General features: G+C 41.7%; 2 protein-coding genes across 3 annotated transcripts in view; one reads left to right on the top strand and one right to left on the bottom strand.

Moving 5' to 3' along the window:
• EIF5B (eukaryotic translation initiation factor 5B) overlaps nt 1-13920 on the top strand; it is a 37996-nt gene extending 24076 nt beyond the window's left edge. For both annotated transcript variants that reach the window (XM_041468367.1, XM_041468368.1), the window contains exons 11-24: nt 536-643; nt 790-900; nt 1757-1824; nt 3012-3153; nt 4701-4832; nt 5465-5647; nt 5775-5936; nt 7530-7661; nt 8984-9115; nt 9213-9289; nt 9388-9552; nt 10529-10667; nt 11190-11351; nt 12162-13920. In XM_041468367.1, coding sequence (XP_041324301.1) covers nt 536-643; nt 790-900; nt 1757-1824; nt 3012-3153; nt 4701-4832; nt 5465-5647; nt 5775-5936; nt 7530-7661; nt 8984-9115; nt 9213-9289; nt 9388-9552; nt 10529-10667; nt 11190-11351; nt 12162-12269 — 1821 coding nt within the window. In that variant the 3' untranslated portion in view covers nt 12270-13920. The remainder of the gene's footprint in view (nt 1-535; nt 644-789; nt 901-1756; nt 1825-3011; nt 3154-4700; nt 4833-5464; nt 5648-5774; nt 5937-7529; nt 7662-8983; nt 9116-9212; nt 9290-9387; nt 9553-10528; nt 10668-11189; nt 11352-12161) is intronic.
• Nucleotides 13633-15242, bottom strand: part of REV1 (REV1 DNA directed polymerase) — a 57368-nt gene continuing 55758 nt past the window's right edge. The window contains exon 24 of the transcript XR_005955226.1: nt 13633-14273. The gene's annotated coding sequence lies outside the window, so the exon portion shown is untranslated. The remainder of the gene's footprint in view (nt 14274-15242) is intronic.

Raw genomic sequence — 15242 nt, 5'->3', positions numbered from 1 at the left:
TGGTTGTGTCAGGGCTAATATTTAAGCAGGTTCAGAAATTGTATTAATTAAGAAAAAAACCCCTTGGTTTTGTGTGAAGACAAAGTATTTGTTTTTAGGTAACTTGACCACAAAGATGGCAACTTCAGTGTTGTTCCCCTCCACCTCTATATCCCTTCTGGAAAAAGAGGCTTTTATTCTTTACAGATAGATATTTTCAAGTTCTAAAAGATGTGTCTAAACTGTTCAGTGCTTTCATGGCTGCTAACGTTCTTGATTTCCTCACCCAAGGTGCTTGTTCGGAATGCACCTTCAGCAAAGCTACTGTTAGTGGATATAACAACTTAGCCTACTAGACTGTTAGAAGAACCAACCAAACGAAAATGTAACTGTTAGTCAAAAATTTTTGATTTACCAAAAGAGGGATGACAGACGTTAAATTGCCTTGAAAATATAAGTCCCACAGCTAACTCTATGTTTGTATGTATGCCATCAAGTCAAGAGGTGAGCTGTGCTTTGGTTTATACTCACCAATTTTTACGTGTCTTTTACATAGAAACGACGAGCTGAAAACAGCAAAAATATGAACACTGAAAAGCTCAGAGCACCAGTTATCTGTGTCCTGGGGCATGTAGACACAGGCAAGACCAAAATTTTAGATAAGGTAAGGTGTGGAGTGCGAAAGCACTGCCTGTGCCTCTTGTTTTTAAGCATTTATTTTTTTGGTTGAAGACAAAAAAAATTAGAGTGTGCTCAGACGTAACTTTAGTCTCTTCTGTGTAAGTATTTCTGTTTTTTTTTTGTCTTTAGCTCCGCCACACTCACGTGCAGGACAGCGAAGCTGGTGGTATCACTCAGCAGATTGGTGCAACTAATGTTCCCCTTGAAGCTATTAATGAACAAACCAAGATGGTGAAAAATGTAAGTTACAGTACTTCAGTGACTGCATCTTAAAAAATGTGGACTGTAGACTAACAAAGACCTTGTGAGATTTCCTGAGAGGGACAGATGTACTTCACCATCTCTAATTTTGTGGTCAATTGTTTTTTAATTCCTATCATTCCCCCAGGAAAGGGGAGGTTGTCTCATTTTTCATGCATTTGATTTCAGTTAATGCATTGCTGTTTCTTCAGAAAAATATGCAAATAATGTTTACTCTGTTCTGGACAGCGCACATATGTACACAGACTGCTTACTTGTCAGTATTTTGATTGTAAATTGATACTCTTGAAACCTCTTGAGTATATTTTGTGTTAAAAACTTACCCTTTGCTGTGTGTGCTGAAATTTGGCCAGTTTCTGGGTGATGAATTTTATCGTGTTACAGAAATGGTAACTGTTCTGTGTAATTTGTTTTGGAAACTATATACTATTTTGCTTGCGGAAGCAGCTGGCTGAAAAGCCTTGGTGTAGTAATGGCTTTTTCCAAGATTTAACTCAACTTAGTAAACCTGTAAACTGAGGGGAGAGGAGAAAATCATCAAGACAAGGATGGTACATCTCACTCACTACCCTGAAATGGTTTTTCTTCTGTAGGCTGCCTTGTCTTACAGATTTTAGCTTATCTTGTGGTCAGTTGGCACCTGGAGGAATGTGCTGCATGATTTTTTTTAATGTTGAAGTGACTGCAGATTGATTTGGTTGATAGAGGGTGCTGGCCTTAAAACATGTATCTTGATTTTTGAAGCGCAGGCTGTCAGTAATGTTGCCAGCTCTTACTTTGTTCTTTTTTCTTCTTGTGTAATCTCTACAAGATGGCTAATATTTTGAAATGTTAGTTTGACAGAGAGAACATAAAAATTCCAGGCATGCTGATAATTGACACTCCAGGACATGAGTCTTTCAGGTAACGTTTTCTCACAATGTTGTACTTCTCAGAACTGATGGCAAAAGCATCTGGAGATATTCTTAGCAATGTGGTCTTTGCTTAATTCATTGTTTTAGTTCTCACTTGAAAAAAGTCCGACAAAACCAACTTAAAGTAGAGGAATTAAGTGGATTTGCTTCATTTGCAGGTGCTTTTTATATCTGGTTAATTGCTGGCCTTTTATAGCTGATTATTTTTCTGTCTTCGTGCCAATTGAGCCATGAATATCTGAAAAAGCATGTAAATAAATAGTTAGTGTAAGAGGAAAGATGGAAGCAGGAAGCTAGCTGGAGGAAAAAAGGTGAGGATTTCAGGTGACCTAAGTACTCGAAAAATGAAAACTTTTTCCCTAGTCTCTCATTCATAGTGTCCCAGTTAAGGTAACTGAGTTTGTAAGATTGGAAGCCACTAATTACGCAAGTCATCCGAGTCTTAGCAGAGATCAAATGCATTCTAGGAACTCCAGTGGCTTACAGGCAAGCCACTAAATCAGCTTTTAAGGGTAAAACATGACAAGCATAACTAAACTCACTGAGGTGAGATCTTGGATGAAATCTCAAAACAGAAGGATAAAGACTTTGATGTGACATTTTTCAGTAAAAACCTTTGTAAGCATTGAAATGCTGTGTTGTGGAGCACTTGGTCATTTTCAGATCAGTACTTTGGCATGGTACCTCTTACAGCTCTCCATCTGCTAGCCAGGTTTTGTTTGCCAACAATGATGAACAATGAAGTCTCTTTATCTTGTATTGTATAAAATCATGATAGTCATAGTGTTTATGCAGTATATAAAAAAAGTCTTGTTCAGGTTTTACATTCCTGCATTTCACTTCAGCTGTCTCAATTGTTGCTCATAAAATGACCAGAACATATCTTACATTGTAAAAATATAAAATAACATGAAAACTTTCAGGATAATAATAATTTCTTGGTTTTGCTTTAACGTATACGTTACATTTGCTTTAATGTATACAAAATACATTCTTTAATATATTTTATTAAATGAAAATTACAAAGTGTCATTTGAACAGTTTACATTTTTGGGGGAAATAACTGCTGAGCTTTAGCTTTGTGTTAGCGTAAGTTCGACGTTGTACTTGGTGTTTTTATAAAGGTTCTGTTGCTAAATGACTGATTTTTTTTTTTTCTGTCTTCTAATGTCACAGCAATCTAAGAAATAGAGGAAGCTCACTTTGTGATATTGCTATACTTGTAGTTGACATCATGCATGGTTTGGAACCACAGACAATTGAATCAATAAATCTGTTGAAATCTAAGAAATGCCCCTTTATAGTAGCTCTCAACAAGGTAGGCTAGATTTTTATTCTAATAGTATATTTCTCCACTCTGATATTGCATTTGTCAATCATCTGTTTTCTTCCTTGAACTGGAATTGTTTTGTGTAAAATCTGAAGGGGTGGTTCTTGGGTCCTGTGTGTTGCAGTTTTCTGTGTCCTTGATACCACAATGGCTCTATGGGAGCTTTGCAGAACAATCAGTTCTTGGAGTCCTGACTGGTAAACTTTGTTGCCTTATGTAACTTCTCTATAGGATTCACACTTCTGGAAGTTGTACTTCAGTTATGGGGTTTTTTCCTTGTGCCTGCTTACATAGATTTGTGTGCATTTTCTGATAAAATTCCAACACAAGCTTCGTGTTGATGAGTCATACTTTAGCGGCTGATACTGGTCAGTTTGACTTGAAGGCAAGCTGACTTTAGGCCATGGAGCAGTAATGTTGATCACTGGTGGGAAGTGTTTTAGGCTTTACAATATTAGATAGAAAATCAGCCAGTTATTTTCTGCCCTGTTTTTAGAAATCCTGTGCATGAGAAATTATGCTGCCTGTTTGTGATGACTCAATGAATTATTTTATATGTATGGAAATTACTCATGTCCAATGGCTTTGGAAGCCATCTGATATGCTGAGGAAGAGCTGTCAGAAGGCTATTCATGTGCAGTGTAAAAATTGCAATATACTTCAAAAATGAAAGGAGCATTAAGATTGAAGGTGGTTAGAACTGAGGAGGCCATTATCTCATTGCCAAAACCAGCTCCTTTTTGAAAGAACGCAAACAGCCTCTTGGATGGAGAGGTGGCCAGGCCTTATGGCAGAGTAGTAAAGAGTTCCCTCTAGGTCAGACCCTAAGACCTGACTGTCATTGTTGGCATCAAAGGCCTACAGTGAGCCTGAAATTAAATAGTTAAGAGCTCTTGCATTTTAAGTTAACAGTTGTATTATTTGACCAGGTTATAATCAATTCTTTTAAGATGTAATTTTGATTTTTGGACTAAGTCTGATTTTTGTAGATTTTTGGGCTAAGTCTGTCCTGTTTTGGCAGCTATCGTGGGGAAGTGTTTCTGAAATACAGCTGTGTCTTTTGAACAACCCCACTCTGGTCCCTTCTCTGTAGCAACATGGGAAAGAGTCCATATTTACCAGTAAATTTTAGAAGTTCTTTGTAAAACTAGTGTAGTTTCTTTTCAGGAAAAATCACAAACACCTCTGTGGTTTTGGGGTTTTTTGTGTGTATGTGAATGTATAAACAGGTCTCTTCTAATGTTTTATTTTAACCTTGGTGTAATTTATGCACATAAACTTTTTCCACATTAAAAAGATTACTATAGCTTGACTTTTTTAAATCTGAAGTAATATTGCTATCCTGTAATACTGCCTGACATAAACAGAGCTAAATATAGCAGCCAGAGCAAATAAGAACACTTTAATTTGATTACTGGAGCAGATAGATGGCTGGCTAAGTTGGTTGATAGAGTATTTCTCACTAATGATGTGGCATAAGCATAGAGACACCCTTTAGTAAGCTGCATAAGATGACATACTGTTGTATTTTCAAGATTGATAGGTTATATGACTGGAAAAAAAGTCCAGATACAGATGTAGCTGTCACCTTAAAGAAGCAGAAAAAGAATACGAAAGATGAATTCGAAGAACGTGCAAAAGCTATCATAGTGGAATTTGCAAAACAGGTAGGTTGGAATATTCAAGCTTCTTCGCTTAAAAGTGGTAGTAAAGAGGGGTGGGTGTGTGGTGTGGTTTGTTTTGGGTTAGTGGGGGTTCTTGTTTTGTTTTTTCCCCTTTCCTCAAAATAACTTGGAATATCAAGAAAATTGTTGCATCTTATACATTGGTGTTAACCTCTTGTAAATAAAATTTTGCATAATTTTAACTCTCCATCCTTACTGCTGGGTTGGAGAAAAATAGCTAATTTCTGTGCATGGTCAATGGAGTCATGAATAGCAGTTGAAGTTTTCTGTCCCTGTTCTCTTTCTCTTTGGGAATAGCCTGAGAGAATCCCATCTGTCTCTTTCTCTTGGATGCTGGCAGGGTATGAATCACATCAGTTCTGGGAACTTCCTCTGTTGGTGACATACAATGATGTCTAGAAGCTAGATGGGGTAATTAGCTTTGTAGAATTATCCCACACTGCTTCCAAGTGTGGATTGAGGCTTCCTGTTCCATAGCACGCTGTCAGTAACAGTGTTGGCTTTTTTAATTGGGCTTTTAAAAATGCAGTGGTACTTGCCTGGGGTTGAATGTTACTGTCAATACTGATGTGTATATGTGCTTTTCCCTATGTAACTGTTAATCCTGATTCCAGGGCTTGAACGCTGCCTTGTTTTATGAGAATAAGGATCCCCGCACTTTTGTTTCTCTTGTACCTACCTCTGCTCACACAGGGGATGGCATGGGAAGTCTGATAGCTCTTCTCGTTGAGCTCACACAAACCATGCTGACCAAGAGACTGGCTGAGTGTCAGGAGCTGAGAGCTCAAGTCATGGAGGTAATACAGCAACTCTTTCTTGGAATTCATATAGAAATTTCTCCCTTCCCTGCATCCTTCCTTCTGGAAAAAAATATGTGTTTGCAGTGCTTAAATAGGAAGTGAATTTTTTTCCCCTTTCATTCAGGTTAAAGCACTGCCAGGCATGGGCACTACCATAGATGTTATTCTGATTAATGGACGTCTGAGAGAAGGAGACACCATTATTGTTCCTGGGGTAGAAGGCCCTATCGTGACTCAGATTAGAGGTCTGCTGCTGCCTCCTCCTATGAAGGAGCTACGAGTTAAGGTATGGCAGCTGGTTACTGTACTGACATTTAGAACCAGGAAAAAAAAATCAGGCTTTATAAAAAGATAATGTAGTAGAATGTCATTATATGAATGGTATCTAAAGGGGCTTCAAGGGGAATGCAGGGGAAATCTGGTGTCTTTTTTGAAAATGTACGTGTATGTTCATGTTGGGAGTGTGTGTTGTCACAGCAGTGGCAAAGAGAATGATCACGGAATTACCTTGCAGTGAGGAGTAGGGTGTGTATGCTTTAATAAGGGATTCAAGTATGTGGCTACATGTAAGAGGGAGATACCCATCTCAAATGGAAACTGGAGCGTACTGGTACAGCAGCTTCTGAGTTAAAGTTATAATATTGGTAGAAGTGGTTTTTTAGTAACAAAAAACATACACGCTTACATTTGAGAAAAGTGAACACATGAGTTTCTAGGGTTGGTTGGTGAGTGGCAGTGACCAGGACTTCTGCAGCCTCTTGGCATTTTCAAGGGTGGTAGGTTCTGCTGCCCTAGCCTGAGGAGAGGCCCTGAATTTGAAATCCTTCCTTCATGGCTTTCCTTGAAATGAGGAGAAGACACAGAATCAAAAGGCTGTAAATAAATTAATACATATATTAAGATTAATGCATGCAGTTCAAAGATGATGAAAATAACTGCTTTGATGTTTCCTGTTTAAAAGGGAAGGAATAAATGTCTGCACAGACTTGTTTTAAGGCAAAGAAAACCATATAGATAAACTAGGTGAATGTAATGGGGTAGGCCTTTCAGGGTTGGGAACCTTGAGCTGGGGAAGTAAACCTAGGGTAGCTGTTGGGCTTTTTTGACACAGACAGTGAGGATGCATTTTAATTCAGCTTCTTCATGTGGAATTGTCATCCTTGAAATAAGACCCAGATTCTTGGGGTGGAAGGCTGAAGGATAGAGGCTTGCAGGAACAAAGTGCTTATTGAGGAAGGAAGCTGCTTTGCAGTTTTAAGAAAAGGATGGGACATCTAAATAAAAGAAATTAGGAAACAAACCAGAAAATCCTTCCAACATCAATTTAAAGATTTAAATTTTCTTCAGAAGTAACTGGTTTTATTATGTCTTAGAGCCAAGCCCTGAATGTGACATCTTTTGAGGTTCCCCTGGATGGGGAGAAAACCTGGGAAATTGTACATGGAATGAAGTACATGAGAAGGCTGGATGGCCTCCAGTGGGAGAGTGAGGCAGCCCTGCCTGCAGAGAGGCTTGGGCTGTGTGTCAGCTAAGCTTTAGTGTTTTTGTTAAGCTTGTTGGCATCTTCCCATCACTTGCCTATGGGGCTGAATTTGTGGGCTTTATTAGTGAGTAGATGCCTATTGTTGCTTGCTTTTTTCTACTATGTGTTCCTTTTGGCCCCCTGCTTTGCTTTTGGAAGATTTCCTGTGCCCTGCCCACCTCAGCAGGAGTGCAGGGGGTATCTGAAGTGAGAGGAGCAGGAGGACTGAAACGTGCAAGTGCAAAGCAAAGACAATCATGATGAAACTTGGGAGCTGCTGCATTTCACTGCTCCCCGCTGTATTCTTCAGCTGCTCAGCACAGAACTCTTTGCTAGTGTGTATATTCTCTTTTTCAGAACCAGTATGAAAAGCACAAAGAGGTTGTTGCTGCTCAAGGTGTGAAGATTCTTGGGAAAGATTTGGAAAAAACATTGGCTGGTTTGCCATTGCTTGTAGCTCATAAAGAGGATGAAGTCCCAGTCCTGAAGGTGAGGTGGCTGATGTTGAAGTACAGCACACTGAGGGTGACTTTAGCTCTCTGAGGATGAAACTCAAATGTTGAGAGCTCAGTTTGCAAATAACAACTGTGTTTTTTGATTGTTTTAAAAACTGTTCCAGTAACATGTTGTAGCCTTGTGCCCATGTGAAGCTTTGGTAGTGTGATGTTTTTAGTATCTTGGCCATTAGTTTTTTCCCTGATATTTTGCTGGGGTATCTCTGCTGCTAGAATAAGGTTTGAAAACAAGTGTTATGGTATAGTTTGACTCTGTTAATTACTGATTTGGTATTTGTAGTAATTTATGGATATATTCTAATCAAATTATATTAGGTACATATCTACTAGTGGAGTTCTGCAAACTCTCCTCATTGCAAGGTTAATTTAAGACTTTCGTAATAAATTTCTTTTGTGACTTACATGTTAAAAATGATAGAGGAAAGGATGTAGCTATCCTAAACTCAAAACTGCTCCATTTGCCTTCTCCAAAGGCAGGAAGTTAGTTTGCTAATTTAATTTACATGTTGCCAATTTACACATTGCTAAATTACTTTTAATCATAGTCTTCCTTTAGTCTTCTGTCTACTTATTTGTGCCTTTGAAGGGAAGTTAAACTTTTGGGATGTCCAAACACAGATCTTGTTGCTGGGTCCGTATGAGTATTTACTTCAAGTGTACTACTGGTAGTAGATAAACAATGGATAAAAGTCAGTGGCAAAACCCATTCATCTGCCAGAGGAAGAGACTTAAGTGTTTGAGATTAGAAGGCATAGGCTCTAAAAAAATAAATGTGTTTTTTTCACTTCTCTAAAAGCAACAAATTGGCTTTGCTGCTCTTGCATCCTGTTTGGTACCCAGGCCTAAAGAGTGTTCAGGATCCTTTCCAGTTCATGGTTTTAGGTGTCAGCTTTTGTCATTGACCCCATGGCAGCTGAGGCCATGGCCACACAATGTGAGCCATGTGTTTGCTCAGCCTTGCCAGCAGAAACTTGTACTGCTGGGGAAAGTGATGTGTAGTTTGCAGAGAAATGTTAGCAGCTCTGAAGGTGGGCATCTGCTCAGTTTTATTTGATCATCTTCCTACAAGATCCTCAGGTCTAGTTCAGCTCAGGCTTTTCTAATGCCAGAAACAGTCAGTATCTCACAGGCTGTGTATGATTTACACTGCAGCTCTGTCTCTTGGGACCTATCACCATGGCTGTTGCCTGTTTTCAGCAGCTCATGAACAGGAAGATTTTGTACCTGAGGCATAAATAGCAAGAGAACTAAAACTTGCTTTTTTCTCTCCTGATTTTTTTTTTTTTTTTCCTATAGGATGAACTAATACATGAACTGAAGCAAACACTGAATGCAATCAAATTAGAAGAGAAAGGTGTTTATGTCCAGGCTTCTACTTTAGGCTCTTTAGAGGCATTACTTGAATTTCTTAAAACATCAGAAGTGCCAGTAAGTACTACTGTGCCATTGATTCTGTGTTTAGTCAGTAAACATTTCCTTTTCACTCAGAGATTAGTGACTTGATTTTTGTGGCTTTCTTCAACAGTATTCAGGAATTAATATAGGTCCTGTCCATAAAAAAGATGTTATGAAGGCATCAGTTATGTTGGAGCATGACCCACAGTGAGTACCCTTGCTTTCTGTGCTGATCAATGTGCAGTGGTGCCCGCTCTGGGTTTGCGGCGAGCCTGCTCAACTGTTGGGCTCGCTGTTCCCTGCAGGTACGCCGTCATTCTGGCCTTCGATGTGAGGATTGAACGGGACGCGCAGGAGATGGCTGACAGCTTAGGAGTTCGGATCTTTAGTGCTGAAATAATTTATCACTTATTTGATGCCTTCACAAAATATAGACAGGATTACAAAAAACAGAAACAAGAGGAATTCAAGTAAGTATGAGCAATTGCATTCTGGATGTTTCCCAAATAAGTGTCTCTCTGATTTTAGTATAAATGAAGCTGTATTTAACTACTTGTTTGCTTATTACTTAGCATATGGTTCTAATGGAATGGGAGGAGAGAAGATGGTAGGACAATAAATTGATAGTTTTCAAGAATTCAGGGCTCCAGTCTAATTGTTTAGATCTGGATTAGGCCTAGTAGGGTGAGAGCTATGAAAGCTGTGCAGTAGATGCAGTAGATTCAGCTAGAACAGTTGTGTAATATGGAGTGTTTTTATTAGTTTGCTTTCTATACTTGGCTTCTCTTCCTAGATTGTGGCAGATGGGTTAGTCTTGCAGAGTTAAAAAACAAAACTAAAAGGATTTGGATTCTATTGTTTCATATTCATGTGATCCCAGTGTAGAGGGCTTAATTCTGACTGCAGTAACATGAATATGTGATCATTCAAGGATTTATAGGGACCCAAAATTAATTTTTGGAATTCTGTGTCATTGGGTGGCCTTCAGTAAAATAAGGACAGTGAAAATAAATGAAAATGTATTTAGTTTCATATTGACCCCAACTTGAGTTTGTTTAGCTCAGCTTTTAAATGTATTTGTTCACTTGGTAAAAAAAAAAGAACTTGAAATTCTGGAGTTCAGGCAGCAATATTTCTATTCTGTGTTCTTGTGAGGCTGTAATTACACTGAAAAATTACTACTCCTTTGGTCTTGGTCGAAGTTGAGCGCTCAAGCCTGTCAAATTAAAATCCATGCCAGGCATGAATGATTATTACTCCCTGTAGTTCTTGAAGAACAGGTATGGACTAGAATTGGCAAGATTGGAAAAGAGGTTTTTTCCTGCTTTTTTCCAAGTAACACTCCTAGAATGAATGCCCATGAAGTGTGGGAGAAGGCAGAACTGTTAATGTTACACTGGAACAGTGGATGTATCTTTCAAAGTGCCTTTTCTTGTCATCTTCCAGGCATATAGCAGTGTTTCCATGCAAGTTGAAAATACTTCCTCAGTTCATTTTCAACTCTCGTGACCCAATAGTGATGGGTGTTGTGGTGGAGGCCGGCCAGGTGAAGCAGGGGACTCCTATGTGTGTACCTAGCAAAAATGTAAGTAAGGGTCTCTTCCCACTGCATGTTTGATGCAGCTGGTAGTTCCTGGGATGATGCACCATGGAGTGCTTGCATGCTTTTCCTCAGTGCACAGATTGTTGGTGGGAAGTGAGGGTCAGACTTGCAGATCAAGTCTTTCTTCTGGTGCTCAAATCTCTCACTGCTTTCTGCTAGAAGAGTTGAGCTCTGAGCAGGGCACAGGAAGTGTGGCTGGAGGGCACCTGCCAGTTCTGTGCTGTGGTATTGAGTAATGGGCAAAATTGTCCTACCTGGAAGCTAAAAAAGGGGAGAACCAAGTCTTGACATTTTAAGGGCTAAACGTTGACATCCCAGTTGAGCTGTGGGAGGTTGGTGTCCCAGCACTTGCTGTGCTGTACATTTTGCCTGCCTGTGCTGAGGCGGCAGCTCTGCCAGTGCCGCTCTTCCTGCAGCAAGTCTGTGCCTACAAACAGGAGTTTAGAGAAGGGTGCATGCACAGAGCTTTGGTGGATGTGTTACAGCTGCCTCATTGTATTACAGTTTGTTGAAATTGGAATAGTTACAAGTATTGAAATAAACCACAAACCAGTGGATGTTGCAAAGAAAGGCCAAGAAGTTTGTGTTAAAATAGAACCTATTCCTGGGGAATCACCTAAAATGTATGGACGACATTTTGAAGCAACAGATATCCTCGTCAGCAAGGTAAGAGCAATCTGCATTTGTGGAGAGGGCTTAGGACAGAGTGGCAGCTTGCTTGAAGTGGAAATGTAGCATGAAGCCTCAAAAACAGGGAAGGAGCCTTCTGTCACAGACTGACATTCACTTGGGAGGGTGTGTGTGGCATCGTGGAGCCCAGGTCTCTGGAGCCATGGTTTGTGGATTGTAGTGGTGCCCCTGCAGCTCAGAGCACCTGAGAGGGCAAAATGCCACACTCACTATTTGCCAACTGTTTGTACACAGCTCAGCAGTCCCCCAGGGCACCACAGCCTGTGCTTGAAATTGCACAACGAATAGCAATCCTCCAGTTGCTCAGACTGTGGGGCACTGGGCTTGAATGAGGAGATGATCCTTTGCTCCATCTTTTGCCGTTGGAAGTAAAGCCCCAGCTGTCCACCTTCCCAACTGCTTTATTCACCATGCCATAGGACACCTCCTGCCACACACGTGCTGGGGGCGTGTGCCCACAAATGAAGGGCCTGGGATAGGGACAGGCTGGGGTGCTGGTCCTGTAGGCCCTGGTGGAAGCAGGAGACGTCTCCAATCCTTGCATTACTGCATAAGGAGTGGGATGGTCTGTCCAGCTGCAGCCCCTCTAGACCAGATAGGGGACACAGTGTGAGGAGAAATGAAGGGAAACAAATAGATTGGGTCATTCAGCTGATCAGCAGCAAATGGGGGCTTAGAATGAGTTTACCTGGTGTGCAGACTGCCCTTTCTTCAGAACAATTTTCCAGTGTGCTGAAGGCTGCTGTTATTTCCTGTGTTTCTGATGGTTTGTCTCGTGTGTTGCAGATCAGCCGTCAGTCCATCGATGCTCTGAAGGACTGGTTCAGGGATGAGATGCAGAAGTCTGACTGGCAGCTTATAGTAGAACTGAAGAAAGTGTTTGAAATCATCTAGATAACTTTGACAGCAATGGGGAGGCAGGAATAAACGCACTCTTCCTGTTACTAAAAAAGTTACCAACAAAGTCCTATATTGAAGACAGTGTTGGATATATGTTTGGGAGGAAAATATGTGGATAAAATGTTTTCCATGAGAAACCAAGAAATTTACACTGGTTTGACAGTGCTCAATTTACATGTTCCCATGGTTCCAATGTGCCTGTTCACCTCTCCTACTTCCCTTCCTAATACTGGCTGCTGTTTTAAAGTTTGCCCTTCCTTCTCTTACACCTTCCTTCCACCCTTTTCCCCTCCTTCTCTCCAAAATAAAATAAATTGAATTTTTATTACAGAACTAAAGCTCTTTCACTTTTATACTGATGAGAGCAGTACTGCAGTATTTGATTAACCAAGCTTCTGCAGACTTTGTGATTCTTGGGACATTTTTGATGTAAGAAATACTTCTTTATTTATGCATACCTCTTTCCTTGACTTTCTTTTCCAACATTCTTCTGCTTTGTGCCTATAGAGTTTTTTTAAATAGAAAATTAGGCATTTGGGTATCTCTGTATTTGCTTTGTGTGAAACAATGTTGTAAAGCATAGCTGCCCACCTTTTACTGCTTGTACAGTTCATGGAAGTCAACCTGTAATCATTATAATGCAGAGCCACAAATAAAGGAGATGGACATAGCAGCCCATTTGTTTTACAGTTTGCTTCAGTAATCAAAATTTCACTTCATGGGCTGTGGCAAATGTGGAAAGGCCAGGCAGGGGTCCTCTTGCCTCCCTCTGCTTGGCAAAAGGGTGGAGGCTGTTCCAGCCAACGCGTTTCCTCCTCAGAATGCACTTCCTGTGTGCGCCAGGTGGTGACGTCAGTGTTCCCGAGGCGCGGGGGGGACAGGCCAGGTGTTCAGCACGGCACAGCTCCCGGAGGTCAGAGCTGGCATCTCTTCTCCAGCTGCTGCTCAGGGGTGTGAGCACCTGCCAACAGCTGCCGGCCGGGAGCTGTGACTTTGGATGCTGCATCACAGCCGTGGAGTCACCTGACAGCGAGGGACTGAACCAGCTCCAGCCTGGATGTTTGTGATGACCAGGAGTCAGTCTGTAATCCCAGCATTTTCCTTGCCCCCCTTACCCTCTGCCTCCCTGCCTGGGATGACAGCTTGATGTATTCTTTCTGAGGCTGTCTCTGGGTAACTCACAGCTCATGCTGCTGGGAGCAAGACGTTCTTCAAAAGCACAAGCTGAAACAAAATCAAGGATCGTTTATGCAGCTGAGATTTTTAGCATTTAAGATACTTACAAGAGTTTAACATTCAACACACAGTTTGATCAGATTTCTTCTGTCACTTGAATTACTTTTTTTTTTTTTGTTGGAAAAATCTGAATGTTATGATTGAGACTATGTGGACTCCATTACAAAGGAACATTTAGTAACTCACCTCCTTTGCAAATGGAATTTAACTTTCTGGATTTTTTTTTGTTAGACTTTAAACTTGCCATTGGAAAGGACCTTTTCACTATGGTTGGTGTGTGGTGCAACTTCCCATCAGTGGGTGAACACAATGGTCAGAGGGAGGAGACTGCATTTAATTGTTAAAATTTTCTTTTGCAAACTATGCAATCATGAAAATTACACTAATAAAAAGTTCTTAAGAACACAGACGTCAAAGAGTGTGGTCAACGTATTCTTCTTTGTTCCCTCAAATCCGTAAGGGTGTTCTTCGCATAGGTAAAAACTGCAGGAAACAGATATGCTCCTTTGGCAGGTTCCTGTTCTGGAACTTAAAGCAGCCTTCCCGTTAATTAATGCTGAGTCCTTTTGAAGATGCCAGCTGTACATCTGTCTGAGTGCCAGTTCCAAGAGCAGGGCTGAACCCGAAACCTCACTGGTAAAACACCTGCTTGAGTTCCAGCAATACCTGCCTGGCTGAGAGCAGTTGAGGTGCTGGTTTATCTAACCAAGGCGAAAAGGCAGCTTCAAAAGCAGGAACTGAAGGGGCTCCAAGAGACCCAACCTAGAAACCAAGAGGTTCAGACAATGCCCATCTCTCTAGACATGTATCAATGACTGGATGCAAGGAAATGAGCACCATCAGGTGTTATCCACCTGGCTCAGCCCCCCAGCCTGCTCAAGGTCCCCGCTGTCTCAGCCCTCCTCGTGCTGTGGGAGAAGCTCCGCTCCCATGGGCACCACTGGGCCTGTGTTTGGGAGTTGCCCTGTGCCTCTCTCCTATGGAGGGGCCCAGCACTGGGCTCAGCACTGCTGCTGCTGCCCCTCACCAGTGCTGAGCAGAGGGAACAAGCTCCTGCCTTGACTCCTGGGGATCTTCCTCCTGCCCAGGCCTTACTGCAGAGCTGGCCCCTCCCTCCCTGGGAGCAGAACCTGGCACCTCTGTGCTGAACTTCACGGGGTTCCCAGCACCGCCTGGGTCCCTGGAAGCAGCGCCCCCAGCCTCTCAGAAACGTGCTGAGGCTGCACCACGCCTTGCCCGGGTCCTTAACAAAGGTGATGAATGGGACTGGACCTGGTCCTGGCTCTGGGTTCCACTTGGGCCCGGCCCCTAACAGCGCTTTGTACCAGTGACTGCCCAGTTTTCAGTGAACTTCCCTCTCCAGCCTGCACTACATCAGCTTCTCCCTGAGGATGGTACAGGAGATTTAACGAGAAGCCATACTGAAGTCAAGGGAACTGACATCTGCCCTTTCCTCATCCATCACCTGGCTGTAGAGGTTGGTACCTCTGCCAGTGTGTGGCAGGAGGAAGCCAAGGTCACACCTAAAGCTAAAACCCTGCTGTCACTGCTGTAAGCTGTGCTGCAGATGTACCACACAGCTTTCTCTGCCCCAGCTGTACTGGCAGCAGCTGCAGCAGCACCTGCCCTGTGCTAGGCAAGGTGCTTCCATTTAAGCCAGTGGTGCAAATACTGCTCCAGGGTTATCTCCAGCTTGCATTCCTGAAATTCTATGCCCAGCATTATGTGGGA

This window comes from Pyrgilauda ruficollis, unplaced genomic scaffold (assembly GCF_017590135.1).
Source record: "Pyrgilauda ruficollis isolate IOZ18807 unplaced genomic scaffold, ASM1759013v1 scaffold22, whole genome shotgun sequence".
Lineage (NCBI taxonomy): Eukaryota > Metazoa > Chordata > Aves > Passeriformes > Passeridae > Pyrgilauda > Pyrgilauda ruficollis.
Note: the sequence above shows the minus strand (reverse complement) of the source record. Positions and strands in the feature narration are given on the sequence as shown.